Source organism: Phyllostomus hastatus, unplaced genomic scaffold, assembly GCF_019186645.2.
Source record: "Phyllostomus hastatus isolate PE091 unplaced genomic scaffold, TTU_PhHast_1.1 phas_scaffold_1066, whole genome shotgun sequence".
Taxonomy (NCBI): Eukaryota; Metazoa; Chordata; class Mammalia; order Chiroptera; family Phyllostomidae; genus Phyllostomus; species Phyllostomus hastatus.
In genome coordinates, this window is record NW_025334004.1 from 15,634,639 (window position 1) to 15,658,930 (window position 24,292).

At 58.2% G+C, this 24,292-nt stretch overlaps 1 protein-coding gene across 4 annotated transcripts in view; it reads right to left on the bottom strand.

Annotated features, from left to right (window-relative positions):
* Window positions 1-24,292, bottom strand: part of SH3PXD2A (SH3 and PX domains 2A) — a 226,396-nt gene that overhangs the window by 99,368 nt on the left and 102,736 nt on the right. For all 4 annotated transcript variants that reach the window (XM_045853788.1, XM_045853790.1, XM_045853787.1 and 1 more), the window contains 2 exons: window positions 19,417-19,493; window positions 10,206-10,297 (listed from right to left, as the gene is read on the bottom strand). In XM_045853788.1, the coding sequence (XP_045709744.1) occupies window positions 10,206-10,297; window positions 19,417-19,493 (169 nt within the window). The remainder of the gene's footprint in view (window positions 1-10,205; window positions 10,298-19,416; window positions 19,494-24,292) is intronic.

Below are 24,292 nucleotides of genomic sequence, written 5' to 3' on the forward strand. Positions count from 1 at the left end.
GGTTGCACAACTCTGAAAATGTATTAATACTCACTGGATTAACTGTATACCTAACATGTGAATTTTGTATCGTAAACCACACCTCAGTAGGGCTGGGTGAATCGCCCAAACACCCTCTGGAAGCAAGAGTCTCAGGCTGGGGGGCAGGGGGCGGGGATTCCCCACGTGACAAATGGGCCATGTGTTGGGGTGGAGGGCTTAAAGGCTTGGTCTTGGGCTGGGGTCGCAGCTGGACCCAAGGCCAAGGTCAGGCCTCAGTTTGGTTAGGGGAAGGGAGACCTGTTTGGGGGGTGCTTCCAGAACCAGCTTTGTTGTGCCCGTCCTGTCAGGGAAGCCAGGCAGCACCCCTCCTCAGAAGTCTGACCCCAAAGCACGTGGGGGCTCCTGAGCCTGGTGGTGGGGGGGGGGTCTCAGTGAGCGCACCCTGAACCGGCCCTGGGGCTCCGGGCCTTGCACATTCTCAGGGGCGAGGGCTGGCGAGAAGCCTGAATTCCCCTTAAAGGGATCCCCAAACGTGGAGAGTGCCCTTAACTACACCCTCGGCTGCCCTCCCCGCAGTCCCTTGACCACAGACACCATGGGGTCTGGGGTTCCACCTTGCAACTGGGAGCTGATCTCCCTGGCATTGGCCCCGTGCTTTTCATCACTCCCTGGCTGGGGTGTGGACCTGGAGTTGGGAGAGGCTGAATCTATCCTCCCACACTTACCAGCCAAGAGGTAACCCAACCAATCTGAGCCCAAGGTTCCTCTGCTGCAAAAAGGAGGCATGAACCTCACAGGATGGTATTAATGGTCGAACAAGATAGACCATGCTCAAGGGTCCAGCACAGTGTGTGGTAGTATCAGCAGAGTGTGCAGGTGACACTGGCCAGGATGCTGGCGGCTGTAATATCCAATGCTGCCACAAGGTGGAGCAAGAAACATATAAATCCCATGAACTAAGGCCCTTGAGGTGAAAAAGTAGTGCCTAAACTCCAATCAGGTTAAGACACATGGGTCACACGAACTCTAGAATGCTTGTCTCTTCCACACCCTGCTGTTGCTACAAATGTCTGCCATCCCTACAGACATCAGTCCCCCACTCCAGGTCCTGGTGCTCGGACCACTTCAATAGCCAGCAGGCTCTGAGAGAATCACAGAATTTCAAAGCCAGGAGGAACCCCCATGATACCCCAAATTCCTTCCCCTCAGCGATGCTGAAGGGTAGAAAGGGTTAATGGCTGTTCCCGGCTGGACAATGGGTGCCCCAGTCGCAGGGACTCTCTCTAACCTCTCTGGGGGCTGGCTTTCAGCACACTCTCAGTGGGAGGGCTGCCTCCTCAGGGAAGCCTCCCTGACCCCCTGGCCAGGCTGGCCTGATGCTGTGGGTCTCCATTGGCTCAGCAGCAGCTATGAGCCCCCTATTACAGGTGAAGAAACCGAGGCCTTGGAGGTTGAGGTATTTCCCAGGTTGCATAGCAGGAGGGGGAGGAGCCAGGGTGCCAGTCAGGCCCTGCCTGTGCCATCTGCCTCCCCACGGACCACGGCCCCCCACAGGCAGGGCTGAGCCACGCCCAATTGTGTGGGCCCCGCGCCTCACACCGAGGAGACGATCGAAACTGGGCGAATGCCTCCTGCCTGGAAGCCCACAGAGGCAGCTCTGCCCTGGGAGGCCAAAGCCTCGGGTTTGAGATTTAGCTCTGCCGTGCAGCATGTGTGGAGAGGTGGCGAACCAGAGGACTGGTTGCCATGGAGGGGTGGTGAACACAGGGAGGGAGAACTTAGGCTCCCCTCGCACGTGACAAAACAGCAAATCCGGGGGCTCTTAGGGGGCTCAGCCCTCCAGCTGGCACCCCGAAGGGGGGCTGTGGCCTTGGGAGCAAGGGAGTGGGCATGTGGGGCCTTGGGCACCTGCACACCAGGGCCATCTTCCCAGGGCTGAGGAGCCACAGGAACAGAAGCATAAGCCTGAGGAAATAACGGGACCCAGCCCATGCCCACCCCCACACCTGGGGCTGCCATTCCGCACCCCACCACCTCCCTCCCACCGCTGCTGGAGGGAGCCGAAGATCCCGCACCAGCCCTGCACACAGAGCAAGCAACCCTCTCTCCCCAGACGTGGCCCTCTGGGCCTTTGCCCCAAGAGCTGGAACCCAGCAGGTGGGTTAGAGTCGGTCCCCCTGCAGCTTGCTTACCCAGCACCACAGCCGGGCCCTCAGAAGTCCTTGTTCCCTGCAGCTGACGCCCCTTTCACGGGGGTTGGACACAACTTCCCATGGGCAACTTGCTCCCACCTGCCCACCCAGGTTAAAGGGGGCCGTGGCAGTGGCTGGGCAGGGTCTGCTTACACAAAGCCCTGTGCCGTGCTGGCCCCCCGCCCCTCGTCAACCCGAGTCCCTGTGTCCAGCTGGCTCTCTCGCCCATCAGCATAGAGAGGCTATTTGTGCAGCTGCCAGTGGCAGAGGGGCTGGAAGGAGAGTGTGGGCCATGTCCAGGATGGGTGGTGGCTGGGACTGCTGGGTGTGGACAGCCGTCTAACCAGGACACAGCCAAGCATGGGGTGGGGGTAGGGACGTGGATGCCCCGCAGCTCCCCAAAGCCAGTAGGATGCCTGGAAATGGAGGGCCAGCCTCACCCCACAGTCCACACCAGCCCTGGTGAGAAATCCAACCCTGGTGAGAACTCTCAGAGCCCAGAGGGGCTCAGGGCCGTTCAGCCCAGCTCCGTCTTCAGCGGGACCCCGTCCTACCCACCCTGTCTTTCCTGAGCGGCCACTCTGCACCCAGGCCTGGGCCGGCGGAGGAGAGCATCTGAGAGGGCCAGGTGCTGCGAGGCACTGGTATGGCTGCATTAGTGCCCCGGGGACTATGCTGCCACACCAGTCAGTCACTCGGTACCGTGGTCCCTGTTCACGAGTTGGGTGGGGGGTGGGGAACCAAGATGGAAAGAGGTGAAGTGGCTCACGGCCACCAGCAGAGCTGAGAGTTCCAACCATTGTCCCTGAAGTCAGTGAAACTCAGCTCAAAATTTTGACCAGGTGGTGCCCTTGAACCTTGTGTTCATCAGCCCACGCCGTCCCTGGCACACAGTAGGTGCTCAGTGGAGGGAGGCCACAGCAGACCCTGTCTCCAGTGCTCTTCCCAGGACCTTCCATTTGCCTCCCGGGGAAGAGGGAAGAGCAGCAGAGGTCACCTGGCTCCGCCCCTGTTTTATGCCCCGTCCCTGATCTGTTTCTCTCTCTTCAGTGCTGGGCAGGTGAGGGGGAGGGGCATGATTTACAGAGAAGGAGAGGCTCCACCACCAGGCTAGGGTCACCTGCTGTCCGCAGGGCAGCCTGGGTCCCAGATCTGGAGTCCCAAGCAGGCCTGACCTGGAATCTGGCCAGATTGAGGACGTGGGGTTCTTGGAGGAGCCCCCCAAAATTCTCAGGGCCATCCTGGCTGTACTGCCTCCCGACCCCATCTTCCTGCTGGGTCCCAAGGCAGCACTCTGCTTCCCGCAGGGGAGGGCAGCCACAGCCTCAACCCCTTCCGAATTACAAACGGGAAGGAAGGCTGGGGAGCCCTCGGAGAGGAATGCCTTTCCTTGGCTCTGACCTTGTGCCCGCGTGGGGCCCAGAGCAGCTGCCTGCCCTCTGCCCCAGTGCTGGTCTGCAAGCCTCACTCAGCGGCCTGGTCAGCTCCACCCGTGCAGGGGCCACCCCAACGAGCCCCTGGCCCAGACCCAAACCTGGGGCTCTGCCCTAGTCAGGCACTGCAGCCTCCGTCCCCTTCTTGTTGGCCCGCCCAGGTGTCCCACGACACAGCAGGCAGCAGGGGTGCTGGGGGTGGGCCCCTGGGGCAGATGGAAGGCAGCTCTCTGGGTGGGCAGGGCTGGGACAGCTCCCATCTGGCCCCATCTGGCCGTGGGCCGCTGCCTTTCCCCCCAGGTCCCTCCGAACATTGGACCATTGTTCTAGGCCACAAGAGGGTGGCTCTGTGGCCCTGGGGCTGAAGAACAAAAACCTGTTGAGCGAGGCTCCGCTCCACCCGTGCAATGTCAAAACTTTAACCAGGATCCCGGCTGGCTTCCGCGGGGAGACATGAGCCGGGGAGGCAGGCCCAGGCCCAGAGCTGAGGGCGGGTGGCGGGGAGCAGGAGGGTGCGGCCCGTCCCACGAGCCCACCAGGTGCTGGTGGTGCGGCTGTGCCTGAGGACAGACAGCAGGTCAACCAGCGGGACGCCCACCGAGTGACGAGAGGGGGCACACGGCCCGCCTGGGCCTCCGTGTTCCCCTCGGCGACACGGGGCGCCAAATGCACGTGCGTCTGCCCGGCTGGTGTGGCTCAGTGGGTCGAGCGCCAGCCTGCAAACAGGTTCCCGGCCAGGGCACACGCCTGGGTTGCGGGCCTGTGAGAGGCAGCCCAGAGATGTCTCTCTCCCTCTCTTTCTCCCTTCCTTCTCCTCTCTCTGAAAAATAAATGAAATCTCTGCCGTGGCTGGCAGAGAGCCAACAATGGTCAGGCCTCAGAAGGAGGCTGCAGCCCCCGCCCTGCCGCGATGAGGAGCAGATGTAGGGGTGGGCAGGGGGGAGGGGGGCCCCACGCTGCTGTGCCCTCTCGCTCGGGGCTGCCGTGATGGTGACCACGTTCCAGGTCTGTCCGGTGTGTGTGCGGACTCCCACTCTACAGGTGAGACAGCCAAAGCACAGAGAAGCGGGGGCAGCACTGGTCCCTGAATCCAGACCACCTGACCCCGTGACGGGCTCGACAGTGCTCTTCACTCTGGTCCCTCGACAGTGGCCAGGCGCCAGGCCCCTGGGGGTATAGAAATGTGGGCCCCCCACACAGGCCACTGTGGTGTGGTCAGTGCCACTCCCGAGGCAGCCGGGGGCAGCGGGTGGGGGGGGGGGGGGCTTTGGGAAGGGCTTTCTGGAAAAGCCTGAGGCTGAGTAGGATTCAGTCCCCGGATGGGTGGGGAGAGGGGACAGGAGAGGAGAGTGCCCTGGCTGGAAGGAATGGCAGGGCATGAGCCTGGAGGCTGGGGACAGCAGGTGGTCACTTCTGTGACAGGCACCGAAGAATGAGAAGGTGGCTGGTGGGCCAGGGGGCTGGAGAGATGGAAAGGTAGGTTACAGGCCCTGGGGGCTTCCTGGGACTGGACCTGCCCCAGTGGAATGTGCATCACCCAGGGGACTGGGGACATTGTTTCAGTGGGGCGTGGCTTTAAACCTGAATGAGAAGAGCGTTTGTGGGGCACTGGTTGACAAGGACATGAGTCCCGCCAGGCCAGCCTGGGCCTGCCTTAGCTCCAGGATGCCCGTGGCAACCAGAGCAGGGAACCCGCTGCTCGCCTGCCCGGGGGCTGTTGCACCTACGGAAGCCAGGCCAGGCAATGCCTGGCTCCCAGCCCAGCAGCCCAGCAAGGGGTGCTCGGGCGCGCCAACACTGCAAAGCCAGGGAGAGCTGAGGCAGCCCACGTGGCCCCAGGACACCGCTGGGCAGACCACGTGCACAGCTGGGGGCCACCTTGGGGTGCTGCAGGGGTGCTGGAGCGTGGCTGCCACCACCCAGACTGATCTGTCAGAGTTCATGCTTAGGGACTATCCAAGGTTTGTTCCACGCTGAGTTCCCTCCAGCTCCAGGGGTGTGTCTGTCCCCCTCCTCCAGGACTTGGTGACCAGGGCTCTCCCTACACTAAGCCAGCTACACAGCAACCCCAGAATCCACACGGGAGACACCAAGAAGCATCACCCCACCCTCTCTTACCCACCAGACTGCCTGGTGTGGGCCCTGGCCCTGCCACCTGCTGGGTGAGCTGCGGCAGTGCTGAGCCTCTGTCTGCTCTGTCAAGTCGCCTCCCAAACCACCTCCCGGGGAGACTGTGGAGGAGCCTGACTGGCATCAGCCACTCACTCGGCAGATGTCTCCTGAGCGCCTGCTCTGGCTGCTGGTTTACAGCGCGAGCAGAACGGGTCAAGCTCCTCCTCCCCTGCAGCCAGCGCTGTCGTAGGAGGGAGGGACTGGCAGTCACCGCAGTGGGTGGGAGGGACAGCAGTGGGTGGGAGGGACACCGTGAGGCATGAAGAAAGATGAGGCTGGGAAGGGGACAGGAAGTGCTGGGGGACTTGAAAGAGGAAGCCCAGGACAGCCTCACCGGGCAGCTGTCCCGAGTCAGGATTCACAGGAAGTTTGGGAACAGGCCAACAGGCTCCCCTGGGCAGGGACTGAGTGTTTCGGGTGGAGGGAGGAGCCAGTGCAAAGGCCCTGAGGCAGGAATGTGTCTGGCAGGTGTGAGAAGCAGCAAGCTCCCAGCGTGGCTACAGCAGGTGAGGTGGGAGAGTGGCAGGAGGTGTCCCCGGGTGCCCCCAGAGGGGCCCTGACTCTGACTGGCATGGGAAGCATGGAGGATTTTGAGCTGAGGGGTAACATGGTCTGACATGTATTTTTAAATGATCATTCCTTCCGCTGTTTTGTAATGGACCGTAGAGAGCAAGGGCAGAAGCAGGGACACCAGCCAGGAGGCCAGAATCCAGGTGAGAGATGGTAAGTAAGGGCTGGCCCGGGCTAGCAGCAGGGGAGAGGGCGAGGGGGGCTCAGAGTCTGGACACGTTCTGAAGGCAGTGCCCACAGGGTGTGCGGATGAGGTGGAGGAAGAGGTGTGAAGGGAAGAGGTGAATCTAAAGGAACGCCAGGGGTGGGGACCCGGGCCAGGGTGCCAGCGGACCTCTGCACTGCTCGAGCACCGCAGCAGCACATGTCGCCAGTGTGAGCAGGTAGAAGGCGGGGCCGGGGCCCCAGAGCCATTTTCCTGGGGCAGCGGCACAGGAGGCAGAAGCACTGTGGCTGCTGTGTGGGGGCTCACCAAAGGTGTCTATTATAGAGAACACGCTTCCTGCACGTGGCCAGTCATACAGGAGAGCAGCCGCCTACAGCTGGGAGGCCGGCCCCACTCTCCACCGAGCAGGCCAGCAGGTGGCCTGGAACCGAAGCCCCGGGCTCCGGCCTGCTGCCCACTTCCCCCGCCGAGGCTGGGCGGTTGCAGGCCTGGCCTTCCCTGCAAGAGGGAAAGGGACAGGGCCCCCCCACCCAGCCCCCGTGAACGCTCAAGGCCCCTGCTGCAGCACACTTGAAAGAGGCCGGGGTTATCTGCACAACTCCAATTAAATCCACAGGCTTTGATAATTTGATAAGCCACTCCACAGTCGCCCCAGAGTCAAAACACGCTGTCACTCGATCCTGTGTTTACGTTCAGGACGGTGGCCTGGGATGGTGCAGGCAGCTCGAGAGGGCGGGGGGAGGTGGGAGGAGAGCAGGCACTAGGCTGACAGATCCTCAGCCTGCCAGCCCGGGGTCGCCCGCGGGGCTGGGCTCCCAGGGCAGCACACTCTACAGGGCAACCTGGGTCTCTCTAGGAGGGTCCCGGAGGCCGAGCGGGGGCAGGGCAGCAGAAGCCACTTAGAACTGTCTGGCCGCAGCTAACCCCACTCTCCGGCCTCAGGCCTGTTTCGTGCTGGGCGGGTTCCTGTTCTCTGGCAACAATCTCTTGCCAGGCCAACGGGGAACCAGCCCAGGTGACTGATGCTGCCCCAGGAAAAAGGCAGAAAACCCCCCTTCCATGGTGACTTGGAGCCCAAACGCGTTAGAACTGCCCCCTGCAAAGCCAGGCTGTGGTCTGCGCGGTGGAACACTCTCGGAGCCACATTCCCTTCTGCGCCACCACCTTCCCTTGAACAAAACCTCGGAGCGTTCCCACGTGCCAGCGGAGCCTCGCCGGGCTGGCTGGTGCAGGACACGTTGCCTCTGTGAGCCCTCGTGACCGCTCTCCGAGTCCCGCATCATCTCGTTCGAGGAACGGAAAAACAGAAAGGCACTGGGGTCGAACAAGAGCCAGAAACGCAGAGGTGAGTGGCAGGCCCCGACCCCAAGCCTGGCCCCACAAAACCACGCCTGCTGCCTCGCTGGTGCCCTGCTGTCTCCCCAGCCCAGCTTGCACCATCCTCCCATCCTCCAGGGCCTTGCAGAGATGGGCACGAGGCTCACCTGCCCGGAGGGCACAGGCTGTCAGGTGAAACAGGGCCAATTTATTCAGCTGGCTGGCAGAGAGGGGGGTGCAGAGGCACAAGTCCAGGCGGGGTCAGTTGGTTTTGTGGCGATTCCCCTCTTACTTCACCCGCCAGCTGTGGTCCCTCTCCCCTGTGGTGGGCACGTGATGATGGGCAAGGGGCTCCAATGACAACCTTGTGGAAAGGGCATCTCTCTCCCGTGGAAGGAGGGAGAGCAGGGAGTTCTGAGAGGCCACCCAGAGCGGCAGCGCTGGGTACAGACTGAGGGACAGTCTCGAGAACCTTCCTTTGCCCTGGGAGAGTGGGGGGGGGGGGTCTGGCAGGGGTGCGCAGAGCGGGAGGACAGAGAGGACATGAAAGGCATCGGGCCCACAGTGTGGCCCCCGACTCCCGCCCAAACCGTGGAGGTACGTGCGAGGAGTGGAAAGACTATGGGCCTCTGACACCAGCAAACTGTGGGTTCAAGTCCCGCTCCAGCTGTGAGCCTCAGTTTCCTTATCTGAGACGTGGGGGTGAGGATGTAAAACTCTTGGCGCAAACTCTCCCACGAGCCTGGCACGTAGTAGGTGCCGCGAGAGCAACGCCTCTCCCTCCACTGAGAACACACATTTGGAACCCATTCTGATGTCTGCCAAGCTCTTGCCCAGCCCTCCTGTCACCTGAGTTTCTAGACAATCCCTGGAGGTGGCAAGAGCAGGGATTAATCACCATGCCTTTGTACAGAGGAGGAGAGAGAGGCTGAGGGAGTATGTGCCTTGGGGTTGTGTGACCAGTGAGCAGCGGAGTCACACGTGAACTTCCCCGATGAATTTCTGAACGATCGTCCCCCTTTGCTTGTTTCCTATGCTGGTGGCAGCCGGCGAGGGAGATGGCCTTCGTCAGGGCCAGGAGAGGCTCTCAGCTGGATAATGCTTTCCCCTCGACCTCTAAGGGCCCAGGCCGTTTCGGGCTTTGTCTTACAGCGCGAGTGAGGAGAAGGGCCCCTTTCGGAAGGACCGCAGTGCGTGGGTGTGCAGCCCAGGCGCCAGGCACAGACAGTGCCGATGAACGGTGCCCCGGGGCCGTGGGACGCACACTCTGGTCTCCAGGCTTTCCCCTCCCCGTCACCAGATGGCACCTGCCTCTCGCTGCCTGTCCCAGGTGGTTCCTCTGGACTATTCTCTCCTTTCCCTCTACAGTGCCTGTCCCATCTGCCTCCCTGTCACCCGCCCTGGTACTTCAAGATTTCAGGGGACAGAGGTGTGAAGTGAGGTGACCCATCAGCATCTCCTTCGAGTCCTCTCCCCTGCCCAACACTCTTCCCTGGCTCCCTATTCTGCTCATCAGATCTTTGGTGGAAGCTAGATTCTCCTCACCACTGAGAGCCTCCTCTGGAGCATGCAGGTGAGAGGAGTGTTCTGAGCAAGAACAGATGGAGTTCGGTCACATGCGTGAGAAGCCGACATGCCTGGACGGGTCATCTTGACCACCAGGTCCAGAGAAGTCTGCTTCCAGGGAGAAAAAAGACCTGCCTGGTTCCCCGTTTCTCCCCAAACATGGCAACGGCAGCCACTAGGAACCAGAGGCGCTGGTTCAAGTTTCACACCTGTTACCTCACGCCCACCCTGTTTATGACGCTAGGAAAAAGCACCTGACTTCACTGGGCTCCAGTTTCCCTCTCTGTAAACAGGGCTACTAATGTCCACCACAAAACGCTACAGGTAAAAGCCATTGGGTGAGAGCTCTGTGCACAGCCGGCGGCGTCTTTGACCATGGCTATGAGATCGGCGGGGGCAGCTCCGGACGCCGAGTTACTCCATGGCGGGGCACCAGCCCGAGCAGCAGGCGTCCTCCTAGGCCTACATTCCCACAGGGAGCTTGCGACCACCAGCGGCGAAGAGCAATGACTGCTAAGCTTGGGCATCTGAAAGGTGTGCCATTACATCTTCTATTTCTTTATCTGCTCCTTATAACCTGGGAGCCAGAAAGAGTTGGCAGGAAAGCCTGCTGCCCAGATGCAGAGACACCCTCCTTCTCCAGCCGCGGCCCGGAGGGCGGTGAGGAGGAGGCTCTGATGGAGAGGAGCCTGGGAAATGGGCCCCGTCCCTTCGGCGCATCTCTCCTTAGCCTGCGCTCCCTCTCCTTGTGTCCCCACATCCTGGCCTCCAGCCCGGCCTCAACGTTAGCCCACACCTGCCACTTACTCTTTTGGGGGGTTGACGTCCTCTGGCCGGGCCTCGAAGAACTGGAAGACTTCGTCACACTGTGAAATGTGGGGAGGCAGCCGGACCAGCGCCTGTGGAGAGATGGGAGAAAGGGCGTGAGGCCCGATGACGCTGGAGCCGGCAAAACCGGAAGTGGGCTCGGCCTCGGCCAGCAGTGACGGGGAGGCTCCAAAACTGTGCCGTGGAAGACGGTTAACTAGTCACCCACCCATCCAACCAGTCAGTGGATTAACCAATCAGCCAATTAATGAAACAACTCTCCATCTATCTGTGTATCCCATCAACTAACCAACCAGCCAATTAATCACTAACTAACCAGTCAACTCATAAAAATAACTAAAATAAAAAAAATCAGTCAACCAATCAATCATCCAGCTAACAGTTCAACCAACCAACCAACCACCAACCATCCAACTAGCCAGTCAACCAACTAAACAATCAGCCCATCAAACAAAAACAAATACCCACTGAACCCTAGGTCTCAGGGCCCTCGGGAACTACTCATCCTGCAGGAATCCCGAATGAATTCCCTTCTACCCCAAAGTCCAAGATGCTACTCTGGCAACCCCAGGTCTTATCCCAGCAGCAGCCGTCCAACTGCACCAGGTACAGTCCCTACACACGGACCGCACACTCGGCCTTGTAACAATGAACTGGTAATTCTACCAAGGGCAATGGGGCACCAGCACATTGTCTGATGGGACCTAGATTGTTTCAAAGGGAGAGAGGCTTTAGAAAGACTCTCCGAAGCTGAGTTCTGGAGGGTGGCTGAGAACTGACTGGCCAAGGTCGGCGGAGATCCAGTCGGAGGTTCAGGAGTTGAGTGAGGGCAGTGTGCCCTGAGAGCACTGAGGCGGGGGGAGGGGCAGGAGCCTGAGAGAGCAGATCTCATTTAGGCTCAGCGGAGGACGCCCGAAGGAGCAGTGCACTCTGGAGAGTGTAGGAAGACTTCTTGGAGGAGTGGGCATGAGCTGGGCCCGAGGGGTTCGCAGATCTGAACAGGCAGAGAGAAGAAGAACGCGCATCCCTTGAGGAACAACTGTCCAGGCAAGGGGCGTGGACCTGCTCTCTGCACGTGGTGTCCAGGGGAGACGGAGAGTCTGGTGTGGGCAGGTGAGGGATCGCAGTCAGACGCTGGTCAGAGTTCCTGCTACACACCAGCACGGACCCTACACCTTGCAGCCTGGGGCACAGAGGTCCCCTGGCCAGGCTCAGTTGAACATGGAGGGGCAGAGAGGGGTGTCGGGTGAGACTCTGCTCCCTGGTCCCTCAGTTCGGTATTGGAAGAAAACACTGGGTGACCCTTTGGCCCAAACAGGAGAGGCCACTGTCAAAGCAGGGCCGAGGGACAGGGCCATGGGAACTCCGGGCTGGAGCCAGAAAGCGGAGGGAACCCAGGACTGCAGGAGCGTGAGGGACGGCTGACAAAGGAGCCGTGGCCAGCAGGCGGTCAGTCAGGACCCCTTCACAACCTGCGCCTCTGCAGCCCCTCCCCCAGGGCTGCTTCGGGAACAGCGATGCCCGGTCCCGCTGCTCCCCAGAGCCGAGCATGCTGGGACCTCCATGTGCAGTCACTGGGGACTGCCACTGTCATGACACGTGGTCAGGAAAGCAGCTCTCACCTGCACGTCACGGGTTTGGGGACAGAGGCTGAGGGAGGCCCCTGAAGGGTGGGAAAGACCTCACTGGAAGGCAAGCTCCGCGCGGGCTGGGACTTGAGCCCGGTCTGTCGGCTGTGTCTCTGGGTCCCAGGAGAGGCGTAGGCACAGCACAGACGCTCGGTACGTGTCTGTCTGACTGAATGGGGGCAGGAAGGAATAGACAAGGGCCCGGGCGTGCAGAAGCCTGACACCCACAGCAGGGGGACGTGACACGATGATGGGGCAAAAAGCACATGGTGCTTGGGCTGCAGTGGAACTACCGCATGGAGGAGGAGGGCGGGGAGGCTAAACTCTTCTCTGAGCTGGTCAGGTGACATTCAAGTGCAGCACTGAGCACGAGGCACCCTGCCACAATGGCCCCGCTTATGCCAAACCCACAGCCGGGTGGAACAAGACAAGGCCCTGCCACGACGGGCAGGATGGCGTTGCACAAGCCCCAGCAGTTCCTTCAGAGCCCGTGGCTCCCCTCGGGCCTCCCACAGCTCACCTCTGCACACACAGCCAGGACAGAGGACGCAGGGCAGTGAGCGTGGGATGTGTGGCTGCTGCACATCAGGCAGTGTCCTTGGCCCCTGGTGTGCCCATACCCGACAGACAAGGGAGGCTCTTCGGGCTGTGCCTGGTGTGACAGGTATGAGCCGGACACAGTCCCGCACCCACGAGAGCACATCTGAGGATGTGTCGGCCGTTGTGGCCCCGAGGCAGACATCATTGTCTCTGTTTATCATGGGGACACGGAGGCTGTTGGGGGTGAATTGTAGTGAAAGAAAGTGGCAGGACGAGGCTCTGTGCTCAGAAGGTAGAGTGGGTGGGACTTGCCCACACAGAGTTCAAGTTTTCATTTAACGCAAGTGGAATGTGCTGTCTCCTTCCTGAGGAAGGGCAGAAGGAAAAGGAAAAGAAAACTGAAGCAGAAGAGAGGAACAGAGACAGAGAGTTGGAGGAGAGACAAAGAAAGAGACAGAGAGACAGAAGGAGAGACAGAGAGATGGAGACATGGAGAGAGACCGAGACGGAGACAGAGACAGAGAGATGGAGGGAGAGACAGAGACAGAGGCGTGGGCCTCAGGCGTGTGCAGGCCAGGTGCTCCCGGCAGGAGGCAGGCGGGTGTCAGAGGGAGCGCTCAGGGCAGCGGTGGGCAGGAGGCAGGAGGAGCCCACAACCAGGGACCGGGCTGTGTGCAGAGTCGCTGCTGGGGTCACCTCCCTTCTAGGGCAGGGCGGGGGTGCAGGGCAGGCTTCCAGGCGGCCTGGAGCACTGCCCCCCACCCAGGCGCAGACCCCGGCCAGGCGCGGCTCCCCCAGCACCAGTGGCGAACACAGCAGCTCTTCATGCCGACAGAGACCGGCATTCCGGGGGCAGCGGACACGTGGGCCTCGAGGGCCGCAGACAAAGGGGCCTTTCGGTGGAGCCACTGCAGACATCTTTATTTAACAGGGAGCCCGAGGGGAGCTACACCGAGGGCTCGTCCCGATTTCAGGCTGACAAGAGGCTCTCAGCTCGGAGCAACTCCCATCAGAGCCGCCGCCAAACCCATCTCTGGCCAAAATCATTTGGCAGGAGAGCCGGTGCTGAGCAGTCCTGGAGGCCTGGGCTCGGGACGAGTGCCAGAGCCGGGGAACCCCCACCCCCAGCCGCTCTGAAAGGAGCAGGTGGGAGCCTGTACACGGGTGCTGCTGGGGCACCACCCCTGGCTCAGGCCTAAGAGTCCGCCATTGGACATTCAAGATGTATGCCAGGGGGTGGTTAAGTCAGGGCCTCGGGGCCAGACAGACAGGGCCCTGGCTCTGCCGCTCACAGGCTGTGTGAGGCTGAATGCATTATTCGCCCTCTCTGAGCTCCGTGTGGTGGGTCTGATGTGGCACCGCCTGTCTGCAGGTTGAGTGAGACCATGAGCACGAGGAGCCCAGCACAGTGCCTGCCAACGTCAGCTGTGGCACGCTGGAAAGAGCACTGGAAGCAGAGTCCAGAGGCGTTGGTTCCAGTTTCAGTCCTGCCCGTATACACTTGCTGCGCAACCTCAGGTGGCTCACCTCACCTCTCTGTCGTTTCTTCTAAGGACAAAACAGACTGGCTCTGGAATCTCACACCACACCTCCTGAAACACCTGCTTAGGGAGGTAAGATGAGTTCTGTAGGCACATGTGAAAGGAGGCCTTGGAGCCCCCCTCTGGTCTGGGAGACCCCCCCCTCTGGTTTGGGAGACCCCCTCTCTGGTCTAGCAGAGCTCCCCCACCCCCAGTCTGGGAGATCACCAGGTTCTCCATCATGGCGAAGGCTCTGAGCAGCCCCCCAGGAAGGAAACCCGAGGGGCCATATTCAGACCAGCCTTTACGAGTCATAATGACCTCCTAGGGCGCTGCCTCGTTTAATCACTGCATTACCTCCAAGAGATGGGTCTGACTGTGATTCCACTTCTGCATTAGAAGAAACTCAAGCACAGAGAGTTAAGCAACTTCCCAAGACCACAGAGCGAGTCAGCAGCAAGCCCAGATGCAGCAGGCCCAGCCCAGCCTTTGCGAGTGGAACAGTGTGGGAGGGGGCCCTAGCCAGGCTGTGTTCAGACCCTCTGATTCGAAACCAACCCTGCCACGAACCCTACAGCTCGGGGTAACACCTGTCCCAGGACAAAACGCAAAGCTCTGCGTTCGGCAAAACAGTGGTGGGCGCCCTGCTCTTCACTCAGGATCAAACGTTTTCCTCTTTTCCGCAGCATCACTGCAGTTTCTGGTCAACGGACTTCTTACAGGGAAAAGCCTAACGACTCTGGGTGGGGTGGAGGTATGTGGTGGGGGAGGGTGGAGTTCTGCCTGTTTGGCCCCCGACTCTCGGCCCCTCTCCCCACTCCTGGGGCTGCCTCTACCCTTGCCCCGGCTGTTCCTCCTAAATCACCTTTTAGGGAGCTGGGGGCTCACTGACTTTTTCTATAAACCAGAGTATTTCAAACACACAAGTTCTCCTTCTGAAAGACTTAGGCAGCAAATCCTTTTGAAACGGAAATAGTGTCTAATTTGCGGTTGCCGTTTAAGCCATTTCACAAGGTATCCTAGTACCTTGGGGCCTCGGGGACATGTCACCCTCTTCAGGGGCTTCCTCTGCTTGTACGTGATCTTTGCATGCTGTCCTCAGATATGGGCTGGACACCCACGTGGGGCCACGCTTCCTGCTGGCTCGTGAAGACACAAAGATAACGAAAGTGGCCTTCCGGGGGCTCCTGGTCTGGAGAAGATGGATGCCCAGAAATCACCCTCCCACGGGGAACAAGTGTGTGATGTGGCAGCATGCACAGGGCTTTCTGGGGAGCGGAAGAGATGCAGTGAGTGGTCAGCTGTCCCTGGGGAGTCAGGAGGCTTCTGGGAGGGGCACCGTGGAAGCTGGCTGCTTCCCCAGGCAAGGGGCTGGCTCAGGCCAAGGGGCCGAAGCCTGAGGGGGTCTGGCTGGTTGGGGATGGCCACACTTCCGGCAGCCTGGACCACAGGGCGTGGGGGAGAGAGGTGGGAGCCTCAGCCTGAGCAGCACTCAGAAGCACCCCACAGAGGGCCTGGCCGAGCTGCTCAGAGGTTCTTGTGGACCACGGGGCTCCTCCGAGGGCCTTTAAAAAGGAAGGGACAGGCTGGAAACGCCTTCTCCTGCATCTGTCTGGACAGAGCAGATGAAGAGATTCTACCCACTGGGTTTCCCTGGAGGAGCAGAGCACCGGGGAGGCAAGGAGGGACCCGTCTTGACTCTCTGCCTCAGCCTTCCCCGCTGGCCACAGAGTGACCGCCCCGGCTGGGACTGGGCACGCCAGGGAGCCGGGGTGCCTCTCACAGGAGTCCGTCTGGATTGCGACAGGAACCTTTCTCTTTATTAATGAGAACCAGTGACGGGCCGTAGCGGGAAATTCCCACAGTGGGAGGGAGAGTACCTGGGACCAAGAACCACCGCCAGTAATGGCCTCTGCTTGGGAACGAAGCGAGGGTAAAAATGAATGAGCCCGTGGGAGGCGGGGGGTCAGGTGGGGGGGGTCCTTACCCTTCACAGGCTGACCCCCTGGTTGGGTCCGGAGTCCCCACCCTGTCTAGACACAGCCCACCCCTCCCCGCTCCCACAGGGAAAACCACTGATCCTGAGAGCAAGTCTATCGCCAACAGCAGAATAATAGAAACAAGCTCAGCATCTTAGACAGCAAAAACAATCTGTCACGCCCACCAGGAAATAGCGGCTTGCATAAACGTCACGAACACGGCCAAGGGGGCACTGATGGTTCTCAAACACTCTCACCCCCCCACGCCCCCACCCCAGGCTGGATAATATTTATACTATCCCCCAGACGAATACTGCACACACGTATTTCACAGGCAGGGACGGGGCAGAGGACGTCTCTTGTAAAATCGTTGGTGCGAGCCCCTAATGTATCGCTCATGCGTGCTAGTGAGATGAAAGTTTTCAACTTGTCGAGGCCACGGAACCATTAAATACGAGCCACATAACCATGTCGCCTGTTAATTAATTTATGGAGTTCAAGGAATGCCTTTGGAACCCTTCTTCACAGACACCTGGCCCTCGAGTGCCACATAAAACAATCGTTGGCTGGCGCTCGGGAGGTTTTCCATGACGCTCACCCGCTCTGCTGCCTGTGTGCTTCAAATGAACACTGAGGCGTGGGCTGTGAAATCACCGCTGGGCCGGGGGACTGCCTGGCCGGTGAGGGCAGGGAGCCCGAAGTCTGGGAGGGTCCCCAGCACTGTCAGACTTTCCACGTCTGTGTCCCGGCAGAGGAGCTGGCTGCTCTTTGTGCAGCGCAGCCAGCCTCATGGTTTTGGGTGCGAGAGAATCCCCAGCAAATCCCGGACTCGGTGAGCACATGGTCTGGCAGGTCCAAGGAAGTAGATGTTGCCCAGCCCAGCAGAGCTGCCGATGCAGGGCCTTGCAAATAGAAACCCCAGAGATTCTAAGGACAGGCATGGACAAGGGCAGGGCTGGCCATGGAGTGGAATACACACAGCATTGACCGTGGACTCTGCTGTGGGAAACAGTGATGTTGAGCAAAATGCTGGATCCTCAGTGGCCATAGATTGGGCTATTGGGTGGCAGAGCTGTGAAATGCAACCCTGAGTGGCAGTGACCATGGACCGTTATTGCTGTATCCCTAATGAGCATTCCAGGGTCATTCTAAGGTCTCAGACAATCAGACTACAGACCTCGACTTTCTCGTTCAGCAGAATTAAAGGTCACTTCTGTGCTGCCCTGCCCCCCACCATTCTCAGGGTAAATACGGCCTGGAAGATGTCTGGCTGCTTGGTGACCCCATGACATCGCCTGGCTCTGAGTCCTCCTCGTCTGAGCTAATCAGGTTAGGAGGCTCCTCCTCCTGCAGGCCCCACTTAACGGTGCCCTCAGCCACCAGCAGCAGCACCCCTGGGGCCCCAGAGTCTCCCTGGATCTCATCCTGATTCAGAAATCCTGTTCAAAGCCTGCTCCCGGGAGATAAGATGTTATCGGTTTCTAGATGATCTCACAGAGGCCGACTGCGGATGCCTGGGCTCTGCCACCGAGGCCAACATGAGCCAAGAGTCCCGGCTGGAAGATGACTCTTCCTGCCCTTAGTCCCCTCCTCCACTAGCTTGGCCCATTGATTTAACTTCTTGGGGAAGGAATAAAGAGAAATCGAAGCTCAGGCCACAGCCATCAATTTAACTGGAAACGGCAAATGCCATTTAAAAAGAAAGATGAATAGAGGCACACCTCCTTTTACTGTGCTTCGCTTTATATCAAGCTGAACAGATGTTGCCTTTTCCACAAATTGGAGGGAAGACCCTCCACCAGCAAAGAGATTACGATACTTGCTTTACTGTAGGGCTCTAGAACCGAGCCCACAGTATCTCCAAGGTCTGCCTGTACTGACCTAAAGGAAAGGAGCTTCTGGTTTAAGGGAATTCATCATCGGGCCATCCTTTCAGGTTAAGGCAGAAAACGTGACCAGCGCAACCTGCTCAGTCACGAAACTCAGACTCAGGTGAGAGTGCGTGGGAGTGCTTGTCTTCCCGTGGGCTTGAGAGCATCAGCTATTAAATGTAGCAACATGATTCTCTTTTTAAGAAAGATTTTATTTATTTATTTTTAGAGAGAAGGGAAGGAAGGAAGAAAGAGGGAGCCTCTCGAATGCTCCCAACTGGGGACTCGGGCCCACAACCCAGGCATGTGTCCTGACTGAGAATCAAACTGGTGACCTTTTGGGTCGCAGGTTAGCATTCAATCCACTGGGCCACACCAGCCAGGGTGTAACCTGATTCTTATTTAAGCATTTTCATTGTCAAACACAGTGATTGAGAGTTACCAAATAGTAGTGCCAAAAGGAACTTTATGGTAACCAGTCTGTGGGGTACAGGGTATCTCAGAGTGACAAACACTGGGATAGACATTCTCTTACCCAACCCCTTTCACGAACCCTGTGGAAGAGTTGTTTTCACCCGCCTTTCATGGATGAGGAAACTGGGGCTCAGAAAGTTGAAGTAACTCTCCCAAAGTCACAGAGCTAGCAGGTGGGTCGGTGGGATCTGGCCTCAGCTCCGATACGGGCACTCACAACAAAACGTCACCCCACTTGCCTCACCTCAAGATCCTTGAGTCCAACTCCACGGTAGCTTTCATTTAACCGAGAAATTCCATCTCCATTAAAGCCAGTGAAGCTCAGTGATAACACTCAATTTTCCTGTCTTGTACTGACAGTAACAAAAATGCAGCATCTGCTGAATGCTTCCTCTGTACCTCTAAGTGTCAGTTCATTTCATCCTTGGCGCGCCCCCTGCGGAGGTACTATTCTCCTCCCTGCAGGGCAGGTGCAGAAACGGAGACTCCAGGAAGTTAAGTAACTTGCCCAAGTTTCAGAAGCTAGTGAGGAGCTCAAACTATGCAGAGACTTCTCACTCTCACTGCAGGGACCCTGGGCCCTGCGATTCATGTTCACACTCAAATCTGCTCCTGGCTTTGGCCGTTTTAATGCACGTGCACATGTGTGCTGTGTGTGTGTGCGCATGTGCGTACAAGAACATTTGCGTATATAAAGATGTATCCATGAACATCTGTATCTATCAAGACTTCTGTGAATAAACGAATAATGCATTTCGAACGTTCTTGAACTCAGAACCAATTCCAACAACATCCCAAAAGGAATTCAAAGTGATAGTTCTCCCACGCCCAGTAAAATGCCACAACAGAGAGAATCCCTTCAGTAGGAAGCCCCTTCACTGAGCTCCCAAGCCAGTGGAAGTGATTTAAAATAACATGTTGTAAACATGGACATGTCCCAAAAGGAGTAGAGGCTTAGCTGTGAGTCCGATGCCGTCTTGCCCCAGAAGAGGGTGGCCCAGTTGTGGGGCAGCCCAGTCATGGCGAGGCCCCTCCCCAAGGGACACCCGTACCCAGCCCTCTGGCCAGGAGACACCTGGCTCCAGCATGCAGCAGAGGGTTCCGTTCAGACCGCCTCCCTTCACAGGTGGACACATGAGGTGGCCCCCCAGCCCCCAAAAGCCCGGACGCAGCCTTACCCGGCAGTACTCGTCGATGGGCTTCAGCCTCCTCACGGCTACATCCCGGATGTGGCTTCTCCGGAAGAGGATTTTGCCTGGAAGAGAAATGCTCGTGAGCCAGGTGACTCCAGGCAAAGCTGCCACAGGGACCTGGACCCCTACCGCCTCAGTCCCCTCTCCCTTGGCCACCACTCCTGCTCCTTGTCAAAACAGTCACCTCTTTCAGAGGGCAGGAGGCACCCGAATCTGAGAGCCCAGGCCCTCTCGGGCAGAGGAGGAGCCCTGGAGGCTGCCATCTTGCACAGGTCTCCTTGTGTGGGTCAAATGACGGGATCAATCCCAGACCTGGGTGCAGCTCCCGAGAGGCTTCACAAATAAATACAAAGGATGGCCCAGCCCACACGCTGTGTTTTGTTTTCAGGCCCGTCCCTTCTTGAGAAATCGGCATTAGTTCCTGCCAGCCGGGCAGGAGTTCCTATTCTTAGTTTAAGGTGGGTGGCTATTTCCAGGGCATCACAGGCCAATGTCAAGGGGGCCTGGCTGCCCCAGCCTCCCGCCATCCAGGCCGCTGCTCAGCCAGGCTGACAGACCCTTTGACAGGAATAGGCAAGGCTCACAGAAATGTCAGCCCCTGGAACCTTCCCCAGAAGGCTCCTCTGGGCTAGCCGAATTCAACGGTAACAAACAGATCAATGCAAAGTCATTTTACAGTCATTACATTTTAGAATATAAACTCTAGCCCTGGCTAGGTAGCTCAGTTAGAGCGTTGCCCACACCAAGGTTGTGGGTTTGATCCCCGGTGAGGGCACACACAAGAATCAACTGGTGAATGCACAAAGAAGTGGAACAACAAATCCATATTTCCTTCCCACCGTCTCTCTTTTCCCCTTTCTCTCTCTCCCTTCTCTCTCAAATCAATTTAGAAAGAAAGAAAGAAAGAAAGAAAGAAAGAAAGAAAGAAAGAAAGAAAGAAAGAGAGAGAGAAAGAAAGAAAGAAAACCTGGAGCTTCTAGCAGCCATCTTTATTTTTGCCTAAGAAGGAAGCCAACTGAGAAAAAGGATTTGTGCCCAATAAGTGTTTCTTGATGACTGAAAAGCAAACCTGAGAGACAGCGAAAGGCAGATCACTCTGACATCATTTGAGCACCTGGATCTAGGTGTTCCTGAACCCAGGGTTTCCCTGGTGCTTTTACTTGTATAAAGCAAGACAATTATTTTTTATTTAAACTAGCTGGAGGTGGACTTTCATCACCTGCATTAAAGGAGTCCTAAAGGAGATAACCGCCATTGCATGTGAACAAACTTGTAGACCACAGGTTGATCCACTTAAGCTCCCTCCGTCAAGGCCCAGCTGAAGTACAAGGAAAGGCATTGCTTCCCCAGAAGCAGACCCGGAGACAAGGGGTCGAAGGAATGCAAGTCGTCCATTTGGGAGGTAACCCTGGGAAGCACCAGCAGGGGGATGGGGAAGGAAGGCGGGGAAGGGGAGGAAGGATTCCAGAGCCCGTTGATCACTGTGGGTCTCCAGAGTGTAGTTCTGTTGGGGAACCTGGGGGCATCGTGCAGACCACACCTCAGAGCTCTGCCCATCGAGGGCGAGGAGGTTCACGTATTTATCCACCACCCCCTGGCTTGTCATTGGGCTTTGAAGCACATTAACTCCGTGGCACCTCTAGCTGAGTGTGTCCCCTGTGGCTAGAACAAAGCCTCCAGTTGCTCCCAGGAGCAGCCTCTGGCAGGCAGAGGTGAGTGGTAAGGGGGCCTGGGGGTGGGCGGGGGCACTGACAGCAGCTGCGACAGCCATCCCTGACTTCCCTGCCACCACAGGCTCTGGTCACCAGCCCTGCTCCAGGGGAACATGTAGTTAACGCATCATGCTGCGTGAGACTGGTGTCCTATGTGTGCCACTCATCTCTCCACACACGGTGTGGATGGGAGGCCACGGTCTGCAGCGCCTTCCTCTCCCAGCACCATTCACTCCACCTGGTGCAGGGCTCTGCCTGCAGCAGGCACCTGGTGGGCACTTGCTGGCCCACTCACGCTCCTCTCCGAGACTCTCCCCCAAGCTTTCCTTCCTCCCTTTCTCTCCGAGGCCAGGCAAAGGGGCCACCTCCCCAGCCGAGGGACGACACTGTGCAGACTGGACACTGTCACTGAGATAAATAGGCTGGACCACGTGTTCCTTTTGAAAGGAGATAAAACGTGATTTATCAGGGCACTGGAGACGGCCGCTTTTTCTTGGGGGAAGATGTCACAGATTTGGTATTCCTGGCCTCTTTGCCTCCCACCCTTTTTTGGCTACCGGTCGCTTTATTGCTTGCGTGTTGCAGGAGCACATGTGCGCAGCCATGGGGACAGCACACAAACATAAACGCACGGCACGAGAGGGCCCACTCTCGGGACAGGCAGAGTGACGGGCGGCCCTGGGGCTCAGTTCCTGCACCTTCGCCCCGCGCCAGTCACCCCTCAGGAGCTGGAGCTCGCCCAGATCCAGTGACCCTGGCAGTCACGTGGAATCTCGCAGGAACCGGACGGAGGCATCAGAGAAGCAGAGGAAACCAAAGGAGACCACAGGAGGGACTGGGGCGCACGGAGCCAGCTCTGCCCTGCACCCCTTCTGAAAAGAGATAAAATGTGACTTAACCATTCCCCCCAAATGGCATCTGCCCCTTCTTGTCTTGTGGGGAGACAAAAAGGAAAAGGAGGGTGTGGGGAGAGACAAACTAGGTCCCCCTCCTAGATCCCCCCAGCTCAAGACAGGCCAAACCCCTAAGTTTGGTATCTCGAGATACAGATATCGATATAAATATACATATATAGATCACATACGGCCAGATCCATCTGCCGGGATGGAACTAGCAACAAACAATAGTCAAAGAACAATTGCTGAAGTACCAGTGGTCAAAACGGAGCTCCATCCCTTTGGGACTTCTAACTACAGCAAGAACCATAAAAGGCATTTCAGTGCACCTTCCCACATTTGCAGGGAGATTACGGCTTCCCTTCTTTCCAAAGAACTGAGACAGAAGTACAGGATTCGACCCATGCCCATCCAAACGGATGATGAAGTTCAGGATGTGTGAGGACATTACAGAGGGCAGCAAACAGGTGAAGCAGTCCGGGCTCACAGGAGGCAAGGTGTGGTCTCGGGAATGAGCGCCTCAGGAGAAAGCTAACGTTACCACGGTTCTGCAGGCGTTCGCCCTGGCAAGGTGGCTGTCCCAGACCAAACCTGGACAGAGACCACCACGAGGTCCCTGAACGGAAAACCAAATCTCGCCAAGCAGGAAAGAAAAAGGGCCAATACAAGGAAGAAACCATCGAGAAGATGAAGGAATGAAGTGATCTTATATGCAACTTTCATTAAAAAATTAGGCCCTGGCTGGCGTAGCTCAGTGGATTGAGCGCGGACTGGGAACCAAAGTGTCCCAGGTTCGATTCCCAGCCAGGGTACATGCTTGAGTTGCAGGCCATAACCCCCAGCAACCGCACATTGACGTTTCTCTCTCTCTGTCTATCTCCCTCCCTTCCCCTCTAAAAATTAAAGTGCAAAAAAACCCAAACAAACAACTGAGGCTCCCAGAAGGTTCTGAAAAGGGACAGACACGGTGGGTGAGGTCAGAGGTAGGTGGGAGGGCCCCTCACCCACGCTGGCCTGGGCCCCCCACCTAGCTCCAGAGACCCCTCTGCAGGTAAGGCAGCCGTGCCTCTGGGCGGGGCCCCTCCCCTCCCCCACAAGGCTCCTGGGTGTGCTGCTCAGGTGCAGAGGCAGAGGAGAATTTCTGTCCAAGCCCTTTTTCGGCTGTTCTGGAATCCCCACGGGGCTTCTCTCTTTCTCGCTGAAATCCCAACAGGAGCAACGTTTTCTTTTCTTGGGGCTTTGGCACAGACAGTGGGGGCTGGAGAGGGGGCGGAGGGGGCGGGTACGATCTGGAAGGGATTCTACGACCTTAACTTCTCTGTTAGGAATCCAAACCGCAATCTGAAAGCCAAACTGGTGACCATATTGAAAGGGAGAGAGAGAAAAAGAAGGAGGAAAATCCCCATTAAGGAAGCTGAGACCACAGGGCATTAGAGGCCGCTTGTAAATGTAATTCAGGCCGTTTATGGTGAGGCCGGGCTCCCGCCCGAGTCTTCAAAGCCAGGCAGATGCTGCCTCAGAAATATGATAAGCACCGTAGGGAAGATTACACGTGGGGCACGGAACAGACCTCAGGACGTAACTGATTCCTGAGAGCCGAGAAGAAGGCTGCCAAGCCCGACTGGGTCCAAGCAGGTAAAGGGAGGCCCCCTTTCCCGGCCGCTACGGGCTTGGCTCGGAGGGCAGGACCAGCAGAAGGAGCAGGGGCCTTGGCCGGAGTCCTGGGGTTCAAGTCCTGCCCGGGCGCTGGCTGGCTGTGTGACCTTGGAGCAGGTCCCCAGGCCCCTGGGCTCTCTGGATTCCCATCTGGAGACTGCAGGGCCCCGGCTCCACAGCTGCTCCTCCGAAGGCCCTCTGATTCACTGAGTGGGGAGGACGGCGCTGAGAGGGCAGAGGAGGTGTGAGACAAGTGACCAGAGTAGCTAAGGGCTGACTCCTTGCCAGGCACATGCTAGGAGCTTTCCATTGGGTTCTCCCCTTAATCCTCACGACTTTCAAGCAAGTATGTTCATTAAGCCCACTCTGCCCAGGAGGAGATGGTGGCCCAAAGGCTGAAGGACTTGTCTGAACTCACACATCTATCAAGTGGCTGAGCTGGCCTTTCAGCCTGGGGGTTTGGAGCTCGGAGAGTGAGGGGGAGACAGAAGGCATGAATTCAAACAGTTCTTTGGGCTCTGATCTCGCCTTGAGAGCTATGGGGAGGACTTAGGATTTTACAGACTGTGTGGCGGGCACGTGATGGGCCTCTCCTCC